This window comes from Athene noctua, chromosome 1 (assembly GCF_965140245.1).
Source record: "Athene noctua chromosome 1, bAthNoc1.hap1.1, whole genome shotgun sequence".
Taxonomy (NCBI): Eukaryota; Metazoa; Chordata; class Aves; order Strigiformes; family Strigidae; genus Athene; species Athene noctua.
Genome location: NC_134037.1, coordinates 166,534,902 through 166,552,294, shown reverse-complemented (window position 1 = coordinate 166,552,294; position 17,393 = coordinate 166,534,902). Strand labels below are relative to the sequence as shown.

Here is a 17,393-nt window from a genome sequence, read left to right as displayed (position 1 = left end):
CAACCTAATTACTACTCTTGGAATGGGAGTAGAGGTGGGAAGGTTAAGGAAGTGATTGCATGTTAGGTTCTTCTGGATGGTAGCTGTTTGGTTTTTTTTTTTGTCAGTTACTTGATCTGGAGTAACAGGTTTCCGCAAAATGTGACATTTATTAAAAATAATAGTAACAGATCCTGGAGGGGAGTTGTCTAATTCTATGGAAAACTTTCTAGGAGATGCACCTACCTTTTTTTTCGGCCTCACATGATTTGATCCAGTGCTACTAACAGTCACATGAAAGTTGCTTGGCTTATTATGCAGTAGTTTAGCTAATTTTAATTACATGTTTTGCTTTCTTTGAATTCTATTCTTTCTTTTTTTTAAAGAAGTGGTAATTTGAAAATTCAGAGGCAGAGAATTAACTTGCAATGTACAATTGAAAGTGACTACTGTATAAATATAGTATAAATTAATCACTGTTTGATGTTATCTTTCAAAATCTTGAGAATATATGAAAATGAGATTACAAGAGTTTACTGTTCAAAATCTCAAACATCTAAGGATGTTACAGGTACTCAAAGTCTGGAAAAACTTGGGTGATGGTAGATTGCTGAAATATGTATTAAAATGACTCTAGCAATCTAGATGATAAAACCAAAGATGATTTTTAAAAAAGCTGTGAGATTGTCTAATTTGGTGCTTTGATTGTAGCCAACTGTCACTGGCTGCTCTTGTGATTCAGACCTTTGTGTCATGAGCTAGAGGACAGCTAGAGGACAAGGGGTTGCATGTCAATGGCAAGGCGTCTCATGTTTAGCTGTCACAGAACAGCAGCAGCCCTCTTCCCTCCTGAAAGTAGCAGAGGAAGAGGTCTGAAATCTTCACTGAGCATTAAAGACGGTGCTGGATGGTTGCCTCTCTCCTTAGAGACTGCAAGAAGGAGTTTCTGGGCCAGGTCAAAGTGCCAAGGCCTACTAGATCTGCCTGTTTCCAGGTGTTGACAATAAATGTCTGTTTTCAGACACTTTACAGTTGGTGTAGTAACCAATAAGCCATAACACATCTTTTTGGCAGACTGCTTTTATATTCTTAAGACATTGTTTTAATTTAGAAATTATCCTTCTGTTATAAATTAAATTCTGCGTTGAGGCTCTTCCCAGTGTTTCACTCTTCTTTACAGTATTCACCTCAAAGGGCATGCAGATTGGAGTGGAAAACCATGGTTTATTTTTTTTGTTTTGTTTTTTTGATGGGGACTGTTCTGTTAAGGAGTGAGGCGTGTGAAAAGAGAAGAGTTTGAGCACAGCACGGAAAACATGGTTCGCTACAAGAAAGAGCCTTCAGGATGCCCCGTGTGTGGGAAGGTAGGCGTCTTTGCCAGCATGTGCTGTGTGAAGCTCTGCATTGTAGCTCCAAGGATACTCCAGGGGTATGGTGTGCCTCAGCCCAGCACCTCCAAATGAGTTATTGTGGTGTAACAAGTTACCACCCATGTATTAAACCACAGTAGCAGCCTATCCAAATAGGCACACAGCCTGCCAAAAGGTTAAAGTAGATGACTCACACTGAGACACATGCCAAGTAAGATTACCTTGCAACTTGGACAGGCACTTGGTTAGGTGCCAACGAGCCCTGTCACCCAGCCAAGACATTACTCTCTAAACTACCTTAGCTCCATTATGTATCCAAGCCTGCTGTGCTTGCTGATGGTGGAAGCTGTTAGGACACAGATAAGAACAAAACTGAAGTTCAGACTGGACTTTTTTTGAGGACATAGCACAATGTAGAGTGTAACATGGCCACTATGTCTGTCAGTGAAATCTCATGGCTTATGTTATTTACAGTGTAGTTTTTCTGTCAGAATGTGAACAGCTGGGGTTGATTGTGTGCATGGGAAACATTTTCTATTGGAAAATAAAGTAAATTCATGGTGTGGTCATGTCACTTGCATTTGGGTGTTTTAATGCTCATGATCTTAAGTTGCTGTTATCACAGATACAAAGACTGGGGGTTTAACTCATGATTGTGTAAATGTTTAATGATTCATGGTGAAAGATGTACTCAAGCAACTCTTAAGTTGGCATGTAGACTTCTGTTTTTGATGCTTTGTATATGTTATGTATTAGTGAAGGTAGATTTTGTGGATGTATCTTTTTATAGATAGGTGGAACATCCATGATTCAAAAGACACCGTCTAAACGTTTCTAAATCCGCCCTATGTAGTTCTGCTGCAGCTTTTTTCAAAGTCCACTTCTGATGAACGGCCAATTTCAGTGAATTCCTTGGAACTGTGCACCTGCATTTTGCTGTGCCAGAAGTGTCTGAGGTAGCCTGCTGGCTAAGTAACAGGACCTCCTACGTGTTTCTGGCCAGAATGAATAAAACAGGACAGTAAATATGTTCTTTGCTATCCACTGGGAACTTGCAAAGAACTGTAGCCTTCTGGACTTGATACAGAAACCCTTCCTTCCTTCTTTTCTTTTAGGTATTTTCATGTAGGAGTAATATGAATAAACATCTTCTAACACACGGAGACAAGAAATACACTTGTGAAATCTGTGGACGCAAATTTTTCAGGGTGGATGTGTTGAGAGATCATATTCATGTCCATTTTAAGGTATTGTGTTAATAATTTATTAGGAGAGGCATGTTTCTTCGCAGACATAAACATATCAATAAATATATTGAGACTGTTAATGGCCATGTGTTCATACTGGTAACACCACAGTGATTATGTACCCTGTGCAGTGATGTTTCTACAGCAGCCTAGCATGAGGTGTGCTCTCTTTTACCCATGGCTCTCTTTCTGCATCTGGATTGCTACAAAGTATATGGACTATCATATTGAGAGTTAAGTCAGCTACCACAGCAGAACACTGTTCCAAATGCTATAGAAAAAACACCTCTGACCTTGGGTGAATCATGGAGATTGCTCAGTTTAAGGCAGGGAGAATGACTTAACAGGAAAGCTGCAGACAGCTGTATTGTTCCAGTTGCAGTTCATTTGGGCTGAGGGGGGTATTGTCATTCCCTCTCTTTGTGGGAAAAAACAAATGAGAACTATTTGTTCCTGCCTTTTCCATGCCAGTGCTTGTGATTCTCTTGTATATGCCAGCATAACTGCCAGTATATCGAGTTCCTTACCTGATTTTATCAAACTGTTCCAAATCACAAAAAAGCCCTATTAATAGTGCTTAATCAGACCCAGATTATTTTGATGTAACTAGGTTAACACTGAATTGGAAGGGATTTGAGTCACTCAATGGTGCTCATAAAGATGCTTTTATGGGTATGATACTGTGCCAGTTGAGTCTCTGTTTACATTAAAGTTCCTTTTATACACACACAAAAAAATAGTATTATTTGTTTCAATAAACAATTGTTCCTTGTTTAGTCATGGACAAAGGAACTTTGTTTACCTGAAATGAATGAAGCAGGAGGATATTTTAAATAAATAATGTAACAGCAATGGTTAATGCAAGGCAGTCTGCATGGCAACAAAAGCTGACCAGGTGTTACCTTTTGAAATAAAAGTTTAATCTATTGAAACAGAATATTTTTCCCGCTCTATACAGGACATAGCACTAATGGATGATCACCAGAGAGAAGAGTTCATTGGTAAAATTGGAATCTCATCAGAGGAAAACGATGACAACTCTGATGAAAGTGCAGATTCTGAGCCTCACAAGTATAGCTGCAAAAGGTGCCAGGTAGCTTTAAATACTTTCAAATTAACTTGTTTTGGGATGGGAGGAGGGAGTGGAGATGTCTGTAAATCATTCAAAATTTTAAATAATTATTAAGGATTCACAAAGAGAAGGCCAGTCCACAGGTCTGCTCTCTTCTGCAGTGCTTGGTACCTCCAACCTATGAAGTGATGCTATTCCATAAGACTTCATGTGGTGTTCTGTAGGGTGAATGCTGAATGTTTAAAAATGGAAATAGACATGCATAAGCTTACCTGCCTGCAAGGAACCAAGCAAGTGAAATTGGAGGAAGAAACAATAAGGGAACATTCAAATCTTACACTACCTTTTAATTATGTGCGAATCAAAATCATTGTAGCATTTCTGAATTATAGAGTCCATGAATTGATTAAATTTCATGAGATCAGATGCTAGTCTAGTAGATACCAGTTTGGAGAATTAAGACTGCTGCTTATGGTCAGTGTGACTGTTTATTCTTGGCCTACTCTGTTACTGACAGAATGGCATAAGAAGTACTGCTGGAACATACTTTACCCAGTTGTCAGCTGAGAAAGACCTTTTAAAGCCTCTTAACTGCATAGTTTTTGCCATTTTATAAAGAAGCAATGGGGAAGAATATGGGGTCCTTTAGGATCCATCTGGATTCTGTGCCCTTGCTGGCCAAGCACAATGTGCTGGGACAGGTGGAATGCAAAAGCAATCAGTGAGAACAGCCAAACTGACATAGGAACAGGGGAATTTTGGTAATTAAGCCACTGACCTGGCCCCTGGAAATCAAAGCTTATTTCACAGTCTACACTTAATGTGGTGAAAGTGCATACCTTATGTTCATTTTGGAGACATGAAGACAATAATACTCTAGTTTTCTGTCCTTATCTGCAAACTGGTTTTAAGTGCAAGCTGATTTTAAACTTATGTCAGTAAGCATAAGAAGATGTGGTATCACAGCAGTTAATCACGTGTTTGCTTTTAATGTGGTAATTTTAACGCCTGATACTTAATGAGTACATAAACTGTATAAAATTGTATGCTTTCAAAAGAGGGCAATTCTGCCATTCAAATTACAGAGCTCTTTTTGGAAGCTGGGATTGTTAGCACTTTTGCAGGTGTTTGTGAAGTAAACAGTTGTGTAAGGCAACAGCTGTGGAAAATGGGTGTCACCTGTGATGAAATGGGGAGGCTCTTTTTGGCTGAAAATATCTGTTCAAGCATTCCTAAGGGAGAACAACATACAAATGAGTCTTAGTGAAATCTCTTCTGAGCTCTTAAGAATCTGTATTTTTTTTCTCATCCCAGAGTGCACCTTGACCAAGCTGTGCAGTGCTGTCATAAATACCCTGACTAGTTCCAAAATGGGAGCAAAAAATCATGTCATTGGCACTTTGCCCAATATGTTGGAGCATATATGCATATGCAGGGTTACTTAGCCCAGGGAGCTAAGTAGTGGAGCACCTGTCTGTTGTAGTTGTAGCACCTCCAAGAACTGAGCTAGAATCACCCTGCAATGCTTAGAAATACCAACTCTTCTGCAACTAGTGCCAAAGCCTAGTATATACAGACTAGGGCTTACCATGCTCCCAGAGCCCAAAAGACATTTTCTCCATCTGTGGTGTCTTTGCTTTGACAGCTAGTGGAGTTAGACATAGTTCTCTTCAAGGCTGTTCCTCAGTGCACAAATAATTGGAGGTCCTCTAGTTGTGCAGTGTAAGAAGCAGAGATACCATCTCAAGCTACTTTTCCGAATGAGTTCACTGATGTCCTGTAGCAATGTGCTTGTAATGGCCAAAGAGGTTCAGGCCTAAATCTAGCTTTCACTGATTTTTCATCTAGTGAAACACAGGATATTTATGTCTACCAACTCTGACTCTAGATCCTGATAATGTGTTACTAGATTGTTGATGTTCCCGAAGACTTTTTTCCCCTTTCATTCACTATTGGTTCATTCCACAGTTGACTTTCGGCAGAGGGAAGGAGTACCTGAAGCACATAATGGATGTGCACAAGGAGAAGGGCTATGGCTGTAGCATTTGTAATCGACGTTTTGCCTTGAAGGCAACTTACCATGCACACATGGTCATTCATCGGGAGAACCTGCCTGATCCTAATGTGCAGAAGTAAGATGTTGGACTGATAAAAGGAACTATTTTTTGTGAAGTTACAGTAGTTTTGCCACCTGATGCTTTTAGAGAATTGGGCTGTACTAAAATATCTGAAACTGTGTAATGAGTATTAAAATGTTTATTAAAAGCTTGAAATACATATATTACTAATGATTCACTTTCCACAGATGATTAGTCAACAGCTTCCCAGTTTGGGCTTTGTAAAGTATAAAGATTTTGGTAAATATTTTGTAAAAACTATGATTTGAGCAATGCCAGATTCTTCCAAACTTGCGGTGAACTTAGGGATTTCTTAGGGCTCATTTTAAAAATGCATTTATGTTTCAAGGAACTTTTTGTAGCAGTTAGTACTACCAAATGAAATACAGTTGCTGACAGAGATGCCTGAAACACACCTCTGTCTCAAGAAAAGAATGACAGGTTTTGATCTCTTTGGTTTCAGATATATCCATCCATGTGAAATATGTGGAAGGATTTTTAACAGTATAGGAAATCTGGAAAGACATAAGCTTATACATACAGGTAAAAATGCTGTGTTTCTTTATTATTATCAATATTAAAAAGAAATTTCTGTTGCCAGTGCCTGCCTTATTTTTTTCAGGAGGAAGCAAGTTATGGGTTTTTACTGTAAGTTACAAAAAGCTAAATGTTATGCTTTTAGGGTAGACCAGTTATCTGAAGCAGATAATATTAATGAATATATTTGGTCTAGGCACACAATCCAGATTCCTAGTTAGTATGATGCAGGATTCACCTGCTAAAAATCCTAATTGTGTATTCTGTTCTTCCCCAGATTCTTATCCATGCCACCTTTTCACCATTACACAGGCTGAAAACTGCTATTGCAAAAATCATTTTAACAGCTCATTATTATTTCATGCTATTCAGTATTTTTCTACCTCAGGCTTTATACATTTATTTATTTTTTTCAGATCTCACACAAAAAGCCAGCTTTTCTCACTCTCCAAAGTCTTCTAATTTAGTTTGGTCCACAATATTCATGAAAGTTGACAACACAGGTGGACTGTTGCCCTCTAAGTCACCAGATTAGTCAGTTTTTAGGAGATGCACATTTTTCATTAACATTTTTTTGTTTATGTTGTCTTTTAAATTTATTTTTAAGGTGTAAAAAGTCATGCTTGTGAGCAATGTGGCAAATCATTTGCTAGAAAAGACATGTTAAAAGAACATATGCGAGTCCATGATAATATCCGAGAATACTTGTGTGCAGAATGTGGCAAAGGTATGTCTAATGCCTTGTTTTCCGTAGGTATGTCTAATGCCTTGTTTTCCGTTAATTGTGATACTGAATAGCAGGTGAATATCTGAATTAAAGCTACTTCCATTCTTAGACTACTGGGAAGGTCCTTGGAGTGCTGTAAATTCTGCATTCTTGAGAGGTAGAAGCTGTAGTAATCAGGAGCCTTTTGGATACATAAACTACCCCCAATTTTATACAATCTAGTTTCATGGCCTGTAAGACAAAACTGATTCAAAAAAAGATTTCAAAAAAATTTGCTTTTGTCAAATTGAGGAGTGCTTGCCTGACTGAGTTCCAATGCAATTGCAGCACAAAAGTGAATACAAGTTATTTTTTTCATTCTAGGCTGTTTTCAGGCTCAAGAAATAGAGTAATTTCTCTCTGCAAGAGCCTTAAGAGTCAAAGTTGCTTTTTGAATTGTTTGCATTATAACTTGAACAAATCTGAACTGGTATTTTAGTGGAAGGCAGTAAGTCTGACATCTCTAATGATGTTTTGTCTTTGCTTGTCCCTGCTGTTTTGCTTCTTCCTCAGTGGTTACTCATGTGTTTTCCAGAGGTTTTGCCTGGAATTAAAATAATAATGATAATGTGCACTGCTACCTAAACAATTAAAAATATGCAATTATGGACGTGCAGCAGATACAATCTTAGACCTCTTGGCTAACAACATGATCATCCTGAGTTCTCCTCTGAAGGTGGGAGCAATGGACTAATTGTCCTGCTGTACTTTTTGTCTCACAGGAATGAAGACAAAACATGCACTTCGTCACCACATGAAACTTCACAAGGGGATTAAAGAATATGAATGCAAAGAATGTCATCGAAAATTTGCACAGAAAGTCAACATGCTGAAGCATTACAAAAGACACACAGGTAAGGTCTCCGAAGATGTAAAAAAAAATTGCACCAAATCATTTCAATGCTTCATGGGAGAATTTTTATCTAGAACAGTCAGGGAGTATTAGGAACACTAATTTAAAAATACGTGTATTCTGATTTTTGAAAAGTGAGATTTTTTTTTTTCCTCTTATTAGCCAAGATCACCTGTTACACAATTAAGATGCATAGATTGGTTGGTGTCATAGAATCATAGAATGGTTTGGGTTGGAAGGGACCTTGAAGATCATCTGGTTCCAACCCCCTGCCATGGGCAGGGACACCTTCCACTAGACCAGGTTGCTCCAAGCCCCGTCCAACCTGGCCTTGAACACTGCCAGGGAGGGGGCACTCACAGCTCCTCTGGGTAACCTGTGCCAGTGTCTCACCACTCTCACAGTAAAGAATTTCTTTCTAATCTAAACCTACCCTCTGACAGTTTAAAACCATTGCCCTTCATCCTGTCATTACACTCCATGATAGAGTCCCTCCCCATCTTTCCTGTAGCCCCCTTTAAGTACTGGAAGGCCACTGTCAGGTCTCCCCAGAGCCTTCTCTTCTCCAAGCTGAACAACCCCAACTCTCTCAGCCTGTCCTCATAAGGGAGGTGCTCCAGCCCCTGATCATCTTTGTGGCCTCCTCAGGTCCACGTCCTTCTTATGCTGGGGGCCTCAGAGCTGGACACAGCACTGCAGGTGGGGTCTCACAAGAGCAGAGTAGAGGGGGAGAATCCCCTCCCTCGACCTGCTGGCCACACTGCTCTTGATGCAGCCCAGGGTACAGTTGGCTCTCTGGGCTGTGAGCACACATTGCTGGCTCATAGTCAGTTTTCCATCCATCAACACCCCCAAGTCCTTCTCCGCAGGGCTGCTCTCAATCCACTCATCCCCTGGCCTGTATTTGGGATTGGGATTGCCCTGACCCACGTGCAGGACCTTGCTCTTGGCCTTGTTGAACTTCATGAGGTTCACACAGGCCCACCTCTCCAGCCTGTCCAGGTCCCTCTGGATGGCCCATCCCTTCCCTCCAGCACGTTGACCGCACCACACAGGTTGGTGTCATTGGCAAACCTGCTGAGGGTGCACTCAGTCCCACTGTCCATGTCTCTGACAAAGATGTTAAACAGCACCAGTGCCAACACCACGCCTGAGGAATGCCTCTGTTCACAGCTCTCCACTTGGACATTGAGCCGTTGACTACAACTCTTTTAAGTGTGACTGTTCAGCGAATTCCTTATCCACAGAGTGGTCCGTCCATCAAATCCATGTTTCTCCAATTTAGAGACAATTTAGTTTCATGTTTTGCTTTTTTAAGAGAGGTGAATTTGGTCTAGGAGAGGTCTAAAGTGTTGGGTTTGTTTTAAGTTAGTCTTCAGGTTCTCATTTCCCAAAACAAAGTTTTACCTCCCACATCAGTTCCTCTTGGATTATTTCTCTGCCAGATACAGTGGCGTGGCTTAGACAAAAATAGCTAGTGAAGCTGTGCTGCTTCTACTTGTTTGGTTGTGATTTTTTTTTTTCTTTTTTTTAGTAATATGAGACTTGGAATTGTCCCAGATACCTTAGACTATTTTCACTCTGATGCAAAATATGCTCTTCATGCAGGAATCAAAGATTTCATGTGTGAGCTCTGCGGCAAGACGTTTAGTGAGAGAAATACAATGGAGACTCATAAGTTGATTCATACAGGTAAATCCTCTAAAAACCAGAATCCAAAGACAATAGCTTAATTTTGTTCCTAGGCTTGCTTTAGCCTTGTCAGTCTTTGAACTAGTGTTACACATCAAGTTACCAACATAAAATTGTTCCGCTTGAGATGCTTACAATACAATACTCATCTCTGGGGGTTGTTGCTGACAGCGTTTCTTTCCATCTGCTACCAGTAGGAAAACAGTGGACATGTTCAGTCTGTGACAAGAAGTATGTCACTGATTACATGCTACAGAAGCACATCCAGCTCACTCATGATAAGGTAGAAGCCCAGAGCTGCCAGCTGTGTGGGACAAAGGTTTCTACCAGAGCATCCATGAGTCGACATATGAGGCGTAAACATCCAGAGGTAAGTTAGTTTGGCAGGTGGATTGTGGGGTGGTTTGTTGGGGTTTGTGGCCTTCAGTGACTGGAAAGGAATTACTTTTTCTTTTTTTTTTTCCCCTCTTTTTTTCTGTTCTTTTGGGGCCAATTTTGGGTAGTGTCTGCTAAGCATGCACTTAACTGAATCAGCCCTTTCATTATGTTATGTTTCAGTAGTAAACATATCTGATTGTCAGTCCCTAAGAATGAAGTTGTCCTGATTATTTTAAATCCCTTTTCTTTTTCTGCCTCAGCTTAAATGTATATTTTTTCATGTTTTGTCTTCATCCATTAGGGAGTATAATCAATTCTTTTTCCCTATTGTGTTCTCTGTATTCAGAAGTGATCTGAAAGAAGTGGTGAATAGAGAGGTGATGGCAGCATCTGCTGATGATACAAAATTATTCTTAGTATTAAAGATGAATGCTGACTGCAGAGTATCTGGATTAGAGGGGTGTTTTGTCTGACCCCGGTGGGGCTTTTCCTGTGTTCTAAATTTCTGAATAGCTATTGTGTTTCTCCTCAGCATTTCTTGTTTAGGTTGACTAAGGCTTGTCCATTCCCTTTGAGGCTTTCTTTTTTAACTACCAATTTATCATTAGTATTGCTTTGCCTTGAACTATCCCTATTTTTTTTTTATCATCATGACTGGGAAAGAAATCAACAGAAAGCTTTGTTTATTGATTTTTGGATTAAAAATGCAGCTATATATCTGCAGTCCAGAGGACAATTTGTCTCTGTTGATAAGCTGAGATGTATAGATTTAGCTGAAAATAATGGAGTAGAACACAGTTGATAGGTTTATAAACAGAAATGCCAAAATATTTTTCTTTTTCAGACACATTGTTTGTTTTCTATAGAATTCATCACTTCCCAGTGGTTGTGTTCTATCTAGAATATGAATATAAACATATTCTTCTATTGTTGATTTTAAACTTTGCTGGTTTTCAGCAAGAAAGAAAAGATGATATGCCGTAAGGTTATTTAAAAAAACCCCACGGTTAAGTTCCTTGTATTAAATTATATGTGTAAAATGTTAGATTATATCATTTTTGCTTTGTGACAGGATTTATTAGAGCCATGCTGTGTTGTCTGACTGTGGTATGCACTGCTGCAGTTCACTGGCTGATACCTCTTTGTCCACAGATTCTTTCAGTGAGGATTGATGATTTAGAGCAGCTGCCAGAGACAACTACCATTGATGCCTCCTCAATTGGGATTGTTCAGGTAAATTCACCATTGCAGAATCCTGGTGGCACCTAGGTTCCAGGCCTACAAGAGGTTGAGATGGGGACGCCACTTTTTTGGTACATATCATAGCTGGGTGTAGGCTGATGGCCAAGGAATGTGCTTTTTTAGAGTGTCAGCTGCAGTTTAACGTGTGTAAGCAGATGCAAGCTGTTGATCTGTGTTGTTATATATAACATGGGTGCTGGTAAAGCAGATGTAGTTACAGGTTGAGGTCACGTTTCCTGAAATCGGGTTTTTGCTAAAGTTTGTCTCTTCACTTGAGAATCGACAGTAAACCAACTTGGAACTTCACTAAGCAAAATGACTTGATATTTGTTTGGAAATGTGTTGTTCCAGCCGGAATTAGCCTTGGAACAGGGAGAATTACCAGAAGGAAAACAGCATATGAAAGCTCCTAAACGTGGCCAGAAACGAAAACAAAAGTCAGGTGAGGAGGAGGAAGCTCAAGTGCCTGAGGACCCTGCCTTCAGTGAATACACAGAGAAGGAAGGTGAATTCACAGGGAGTGTTGGAGATGAGACTAATTCAGCTGTACAGAGCATCCAGCAGGTGAGCTCTAGTAGCAGGGTGATAGGTAGCAGGCATTGCTTAGAGGGATAACAATTCTTTTTTCCTAATACCAAACACAAGAGAGTGATCATACCGTTTGGGGAAAATTTGATAAATTGTGGTAACACAAAGATGCACAGACACTAAAAAAACAAGGGATTGGACCAATAAGCTCCTCATGGTTGTTTTTCTTTTGATTCCCTTTGGTGTTACTACTATCTCCTTATTTGCCAGGTGACACTAGCTGTCTGAAGCTGTGACTAGAAGCATGAAAGTAAATTCGTCTGCTTGTTTTGAATGTTGCATATGCCTCCCTCCCATTACTTTCTTATTTCTATGCGTGGAAGTTGTTCTGTTTCAAGCTTTCTCCGTTGCCCTCTGTGTGTATGACTTCACTTGCTGGCAGCAGCAACATGTGAGCCCATCAGCACTCAGGTGATGTTTCTTGATGCTTGGTATTTGGTAGTCAGCTGTAAGGTATAAGGTTGAGGTTACCTTTCTGTTTTTCCTCAGGTGGTGGTGACCCTTGGCGACCCAAATGTCACAGCCCCGTCCAGTTCTGTGGGGCTGACAAATATCACTGTTACCCCCATTACGACGGCAGCTGGAACCCAGTTCACAAATCTCCAGCCAGTGGCTGTGGGCCATCTGACTGCACCTGAACGCCAGTTACAGCTGGACAACTCAATTCTCACCGTGACGTTTGACACCGTCAGTGGTTCTGCCATGCTGCACAATCGCCAAAATGACATCCAGATCCAGCCACAGCCAGAGGCAGCCAATCCTCAGTCTGTGGCCCATTTTATAAACCTGACCACCTTGGTGAACTCCATTGCTCCTCTGGGGAACCAGATAACAGAACAGCATCCTTTATCATGGAGGTCAGTGCCTCAGGCTGATGTCTTGCAGCCTCAGGCACAGCCAGCGCAACAGCAGTCAGGACAGCAACAGGTTCAAACAGAACAACAACAACAGATGTATAGCTACTAATTTATACTTTGAAAAGTTTTGAAATGAACAGTAGTTAGAGACAAAAACACACAGACATTTGGAAAATTTCTAATAGGTTTGTTTGCTGGATACCAAACAGAGATGGGAAAATGTTTATACAATGAAATATAAGCTAAAATTGGCATAGCACCCTGCAACACCCTAATCTTGAGATTCTCACACTGTCTCTAGACCTTGCACTGTCTTAAAAAAAAAAAAAAAGAAAAAGGAAAAAATCTCACCATAAATTTATCACCTCCTTGCACTGTGTAGTAAGATTGAGATTTGACTGGAGCTTCATAATACTTCTTAACCAAAGCAGGGAAATCCTAAGTATTACAGCACTGGTGATTTGCAAAACCCTTTCAGCCATACCTTGTCACTTCTTTCCAGTCTGGAAATTACATATGAAGACCTTGTTCACAGTGAGGTGGAATGCACTTGTGGTCAGCTGGTAAAGACTGAAATGTAAAGACACAAATGGGCAAAACAATAATTGTCTTTTTTATCTTCTTTAGATCTTGTATCTAACAACATTGGTAAAGTAGGTGGAGGTTTGGGCTTTGGGGTAGGGATAAGTGTGGTGTGGAAGAAAATATACCAATTTCACAAAGTATTTCCATTTTAGTCGTGGGAAAAAACCCTGTACCCATAACACAGTGTTAGTGCTGCTTGAATCAGATAGCTGGTCTAATGCTAAAGGAACTTATATGGTCTTCTAGTCAAGTTTGAATCAAGCCAGTTATGAACTGAAAAAAAGAATGTGATAGTTTTATGTAATTTTTCAAAACTGCTCGTTCAATCTTGCTTTTAGCTAATAGGCCTGAACAGCCTAAAATCAGTCCACTTTGATCAAGTTGAGGATGTGAATTTTTTTCAATTAGTCTTCTTTCATTGTGTAATAAACATTTGAGAAAGCATTCTTTTTATATATATATGCACATATATATATCCTTTGTACTTTACTGTGTGTTCCTGGTGAGTATTCGTGTGAAAAAGTTATCAGTATGATTCATTAATTTTTTCACCCTCATACTGCTCTTTCTGTTTCCAAAACTATTTCCAAAATTCATAGCCACTCACCAGATTGTGTGAAATGCAAGAAAAAAAGAATGTCTGAAGCATATTCTGCCACATGGAGGCAGTATGCCCTAGTGTATAATGGGCAACGTTTGCATGAGTGTTGGGGATATAAATAATGGGTTGGGTCAAATGCATTATTGCTGATACTACACTTTCATTCCATTCTCCATACGTTGATGTGCAGTCTGGACTTTTGCATGTCAAGAAAATAGTATCTTTCCCACAGAGACAAAGCAGCTGATAGCAAAATGGAATAAACTAAAAAAAAAAAAATGTTGCTGCCTGGAATCCTCAAAGGCAAATATGTCCTTCCAGCTGTGGCTGAAGAACAAGGTCTTTTGGGGCAGTAGACTGAGCCATAGAACCATGTTAAAGATTTTTGCTGAGAATAAAGTAGCTGCTTGTGTTTGACAGTGAAGATAGATTAATGGTTGTAAAAATCATGTCTGTGCCTATTGTATTTATGAAAATGTTCTATGTATTAGCAAAAATATGAGTAGGAGTGACTTCAGCTTTGAAAGTCTGTATTAACATGGACTACTTGACCCTTAGAGGATGCCTTATAATCTCTACAACAGATTCTTCCAGAGTATAATGTCTGGATATTAAAGTTAACCTCCAATGGTTTTCTTGGTGCCGTAGCAGCGTCCGGAGGCTCACTATGCTGGGCTCTCTGTAAAGCTTAGTTGCAACAGGACATGTATAGGAAAGGGATTTCTGGTGACAGATTTTGTGTGTCAGAGGAGCAGAACTACTTCTCTGTAAATGTCAACAAGCTTGTAAAATGTCTGCATGGAAGGAACCTATATTTGATGGGACAAGGTTGTGTATTGGAAAGGAAAAATATCTTTTACCAGAGTGGGAAAGAGAATTATTCATTCCCTTGTCCTGCCTGTCTTCCCAAGATCCTTTTCACATAATATCGCGAGATCCTGTAATTTCATTAGCCTCCCGCTATCTTGAGAAGTGCAGTTTTATGCCCTTCTAGCACCTGGATTACTTCACCACTGGCTTGAGTCAGTTTAGTTTCTCCTCAGCTGTCCTGTCCACAAATGCTTCCCCTTCATGCCAAACCCACTGGTCAAGAGGAAGCTAGGTTTTATTTATGAAATATGTTGTTTATGTATTTGAAACTTTTTCCCCCCTGTGTTTGTGCCTAATGGTAAAGGCACGTTATCTTTTGGCAGAGTACTTGGGGGGAGAGAAAAGGGAAGGAAAGCAAAGGGAGAAGCCCTAGGTCAAGTTGTTATGGTAAATAACAGATGGCTAACATCTGAAAAAATACATATATATATGCACACACACATACACGGAGGGTTACAGTGCTGCACATACAGTTTCTACAAGATCAGGGTTTTGTTTAGACATATGTAAATGGTGATTAAGCTTTTAAGTGGGGAGGAAGAGGGTTTTTGCCTTAGCTGCAGAGCAAGTACATCTGCTCTACGTTAATACTACTGATAGTAGCATTTGTGATGCATCGAATCAACCTGAGTCATTATAACAGGTAATTGCCTATTTGATAAGAATTGTATATGGAGGTAATGAACCATTATAGATACCTCTCTGACTTCACAAAACCTCTTCATCTTAAAGTGACTCTCTGGTATTCTTTTCTTTTACACTGCCCAGCATCCCTCCCATGCTAACTGACCTGCATCAGTTAGCATCTTACCTTTCCAGTAATGATTGATTCTAGCTGATTTAATCAGGAATGATCATACAATAAAGGCTTGCATGGTGGTGGTCTCATAGAAAATAAATTTCTCTCTTTGGTCTCTCAGTATCCTTAAATTCAAATCAATCATAGAATCAAAACAGAATCGTAGAACAGCCCAGGTTGGAAAGGACCTGGAAAGATCAACTGGTCCAGCCTTTTTTGGGAAAGGGAGCCTAGATGAGATTATGTAGCATCCTGTCCAACTGCATCTTTAAAACCTCGAGTGACAGGGACTCTACCATGTCCCTGGGGAGGCTGTTCCAGGGGATGGTTGTTCTTACTGTAAAAATTATCTTAAATAATATTCTGCTTCAGGAGCGAAAAATATAACCCCTGGAAGGGCTTTGACTAGGCCAGGCAAAAGAAAGTTCTCTAAAGGCTAATCTTCCCAGAGCATTCCTTTTGGGAACAGTCTTGACTTTCCCTGCAACCATTGCTATGGTATCTCATCATCTCGGTGTGATTTTATTATTACCGCTGTTACTAACGTCCCTATGAGAACACAACTGTATCTCGGGTGTGCTGCAACATGAAACATCTCAAAACAGATTACTTTGGTTTTGTTTCAAACAAATTCTTTTGTTTGGAGAAGTTGGAAATGGATGCCTTTTCAGACAGAGCTTACCTTGGAGAACTATTGACTGCCAGCTGCCCTCCCAACTAAGCCTTCTTCAGATGAATACCAAAGTTATACTGATGTTGTTTCAAACTGCGCAAGATATAAAACTATGTAAGGGATGTGCAATTTAAATTTCCTTTGCCAATTTGTTACTAGCCTTTTCAGCTCTAGGATGTGAAGGTTATTGTTTTCAGTCATGTGTTGGAGATTTTGCATAACAACTGTTCAGTAACAAACTGGAAGTACTTTGAGCCAAAGGAGTGATGTTGTGTAGTGTTCTGTGTATTGTCATTGTTTATTGCTAAGACTATTATTTAATTGAATGCTGTCTATGGCACATGGGCTCTGAAGTAAAGGAGCATCAAGGTACAGAACCCTTTCTCTACCAGTGTTATTATTTGCTGTTCCTTAGTTAATGCATCAAACATTTTTTTCTTTGAATCACATAGACTTGCTTCAAAAGCAATAAGGTTAATCATTATCTTACAGAACTTTGTACATCCCACAATATACAGCAACACGGGGTAATGTTCTAAAATATTTGTTCTATAGCTTGTTACTGAGTAATAACAAAGCAGAGGAGATTGAATCTTGGCTATGGTCTGTGGTGAGTTCTCTCAGGAAAACCTACTGTATCAAGTGCTATTACACTCTCTAAAATTAAACTTTTCTTTTGAGATGTGTCAGTATAAAAAGTGTTTTTGCAGAAACTTGCCAGTCAGTCTCCTATGTAACCAGCTATTTCTGTACCTCTTTATCGTTTCAGAAATTGTTTGAAGTTAACAGCCAGGTAACAGTTGAATTTATTTCTAGAACTGCTTTTTCTGACAGTTGGTCAGAGTGATTTGCTAGTGTTCTGCATACACAAAGATGCCTGAATTTCTCATCTTGAAAACCAGGAATGGAAAAAATACCATACATCTAAATGACAATCATATAAAAACTATAGGTACTACATGAAAATGGATAGGGTAAATCTCTTTGTTCGTATTGCTGTGTGAAGTATTTCTTGTTCAATAATGAGATTTCCTTGGTGCTATTTAAAGTAATAATAATGTCACTCCTAATTACTTTTGGCCTTACATTTATTATTGATATAGGCATACCTGTTGGAAAGTCTTTAACCCTTTGTATTTCTGACATGCCTTTTCATGGTGGTTGTCT

At 39.5% G+C, this 17,393-nt stretch overlaps 1 protein-coding gene across 2 annotated transcripts in view; it reads left to right on the top strand.

Moving 5' to 3' along the window:
• PRDM15 (PR/SET domain 15) overlaps positions 1 to 17,284 on the top strand; it is a 42,975-nt gene extending 25,691 nt beyond the window's left edge. The window contains exons 15-26 of one of the 2 annotated variants that reach the window (XM_074904059.1): positions 1,249 to 1,343; positions 2,465 to 2,596; positions 3,555 to 3,689; positions 5,637 to 5,800; positions 6,249 to 6,328; positions 6,930 to 7,049; positions 7,811 to 7,942; positions 9,550 to 9,633; positions 9,831 to 10,003; positions 11,164 to 11,244; positions 11,605 to 11,817; positions 12,331 to 17,284. In XM_074904059.1, coding sequence (XP_074760160.1) covers positions 1,249 to 1,343; positions 2,465 to 2,596; positions 3,555 to 3,689; positions 5,637 to 5,800; positions 6,249 to 6,328; positions 6,930 to 7,049; positions 7,811 to 7,942; positions 9,550 to 9,633; positions 9,831 to 10,003; positions 11,164 to 11,244; positions 11,605 to 11,817; positions 12,331 to 12,807 — 1,886 coding nt within the window. In that variant the 3' untranslated portion in view covers positions 12,808 to 17,284. Of the gene's footprint in view, positions 1 to 1,248; positions 1,344 to 2,464; positions 2,597 to 3,554; positions 3,690 to 5,636; positions 5,801 to 6,248; positions 6,329 to 6,929; positions 7,050 to 7,810; positions 7,943 to 9,549; positions 9,634 to 9,827; positions 10,004 to 11,163; positions 11,245 to 11,604; positions 11,818 to 12,330 lie in introns of both variants that reach the window. The other variant, XM_074904049.1, reaches the window with a different exon arrangement.
• The last annotated feature ends 109 nt before the right edge of the window (positions 17,285 to 17,393 follow it).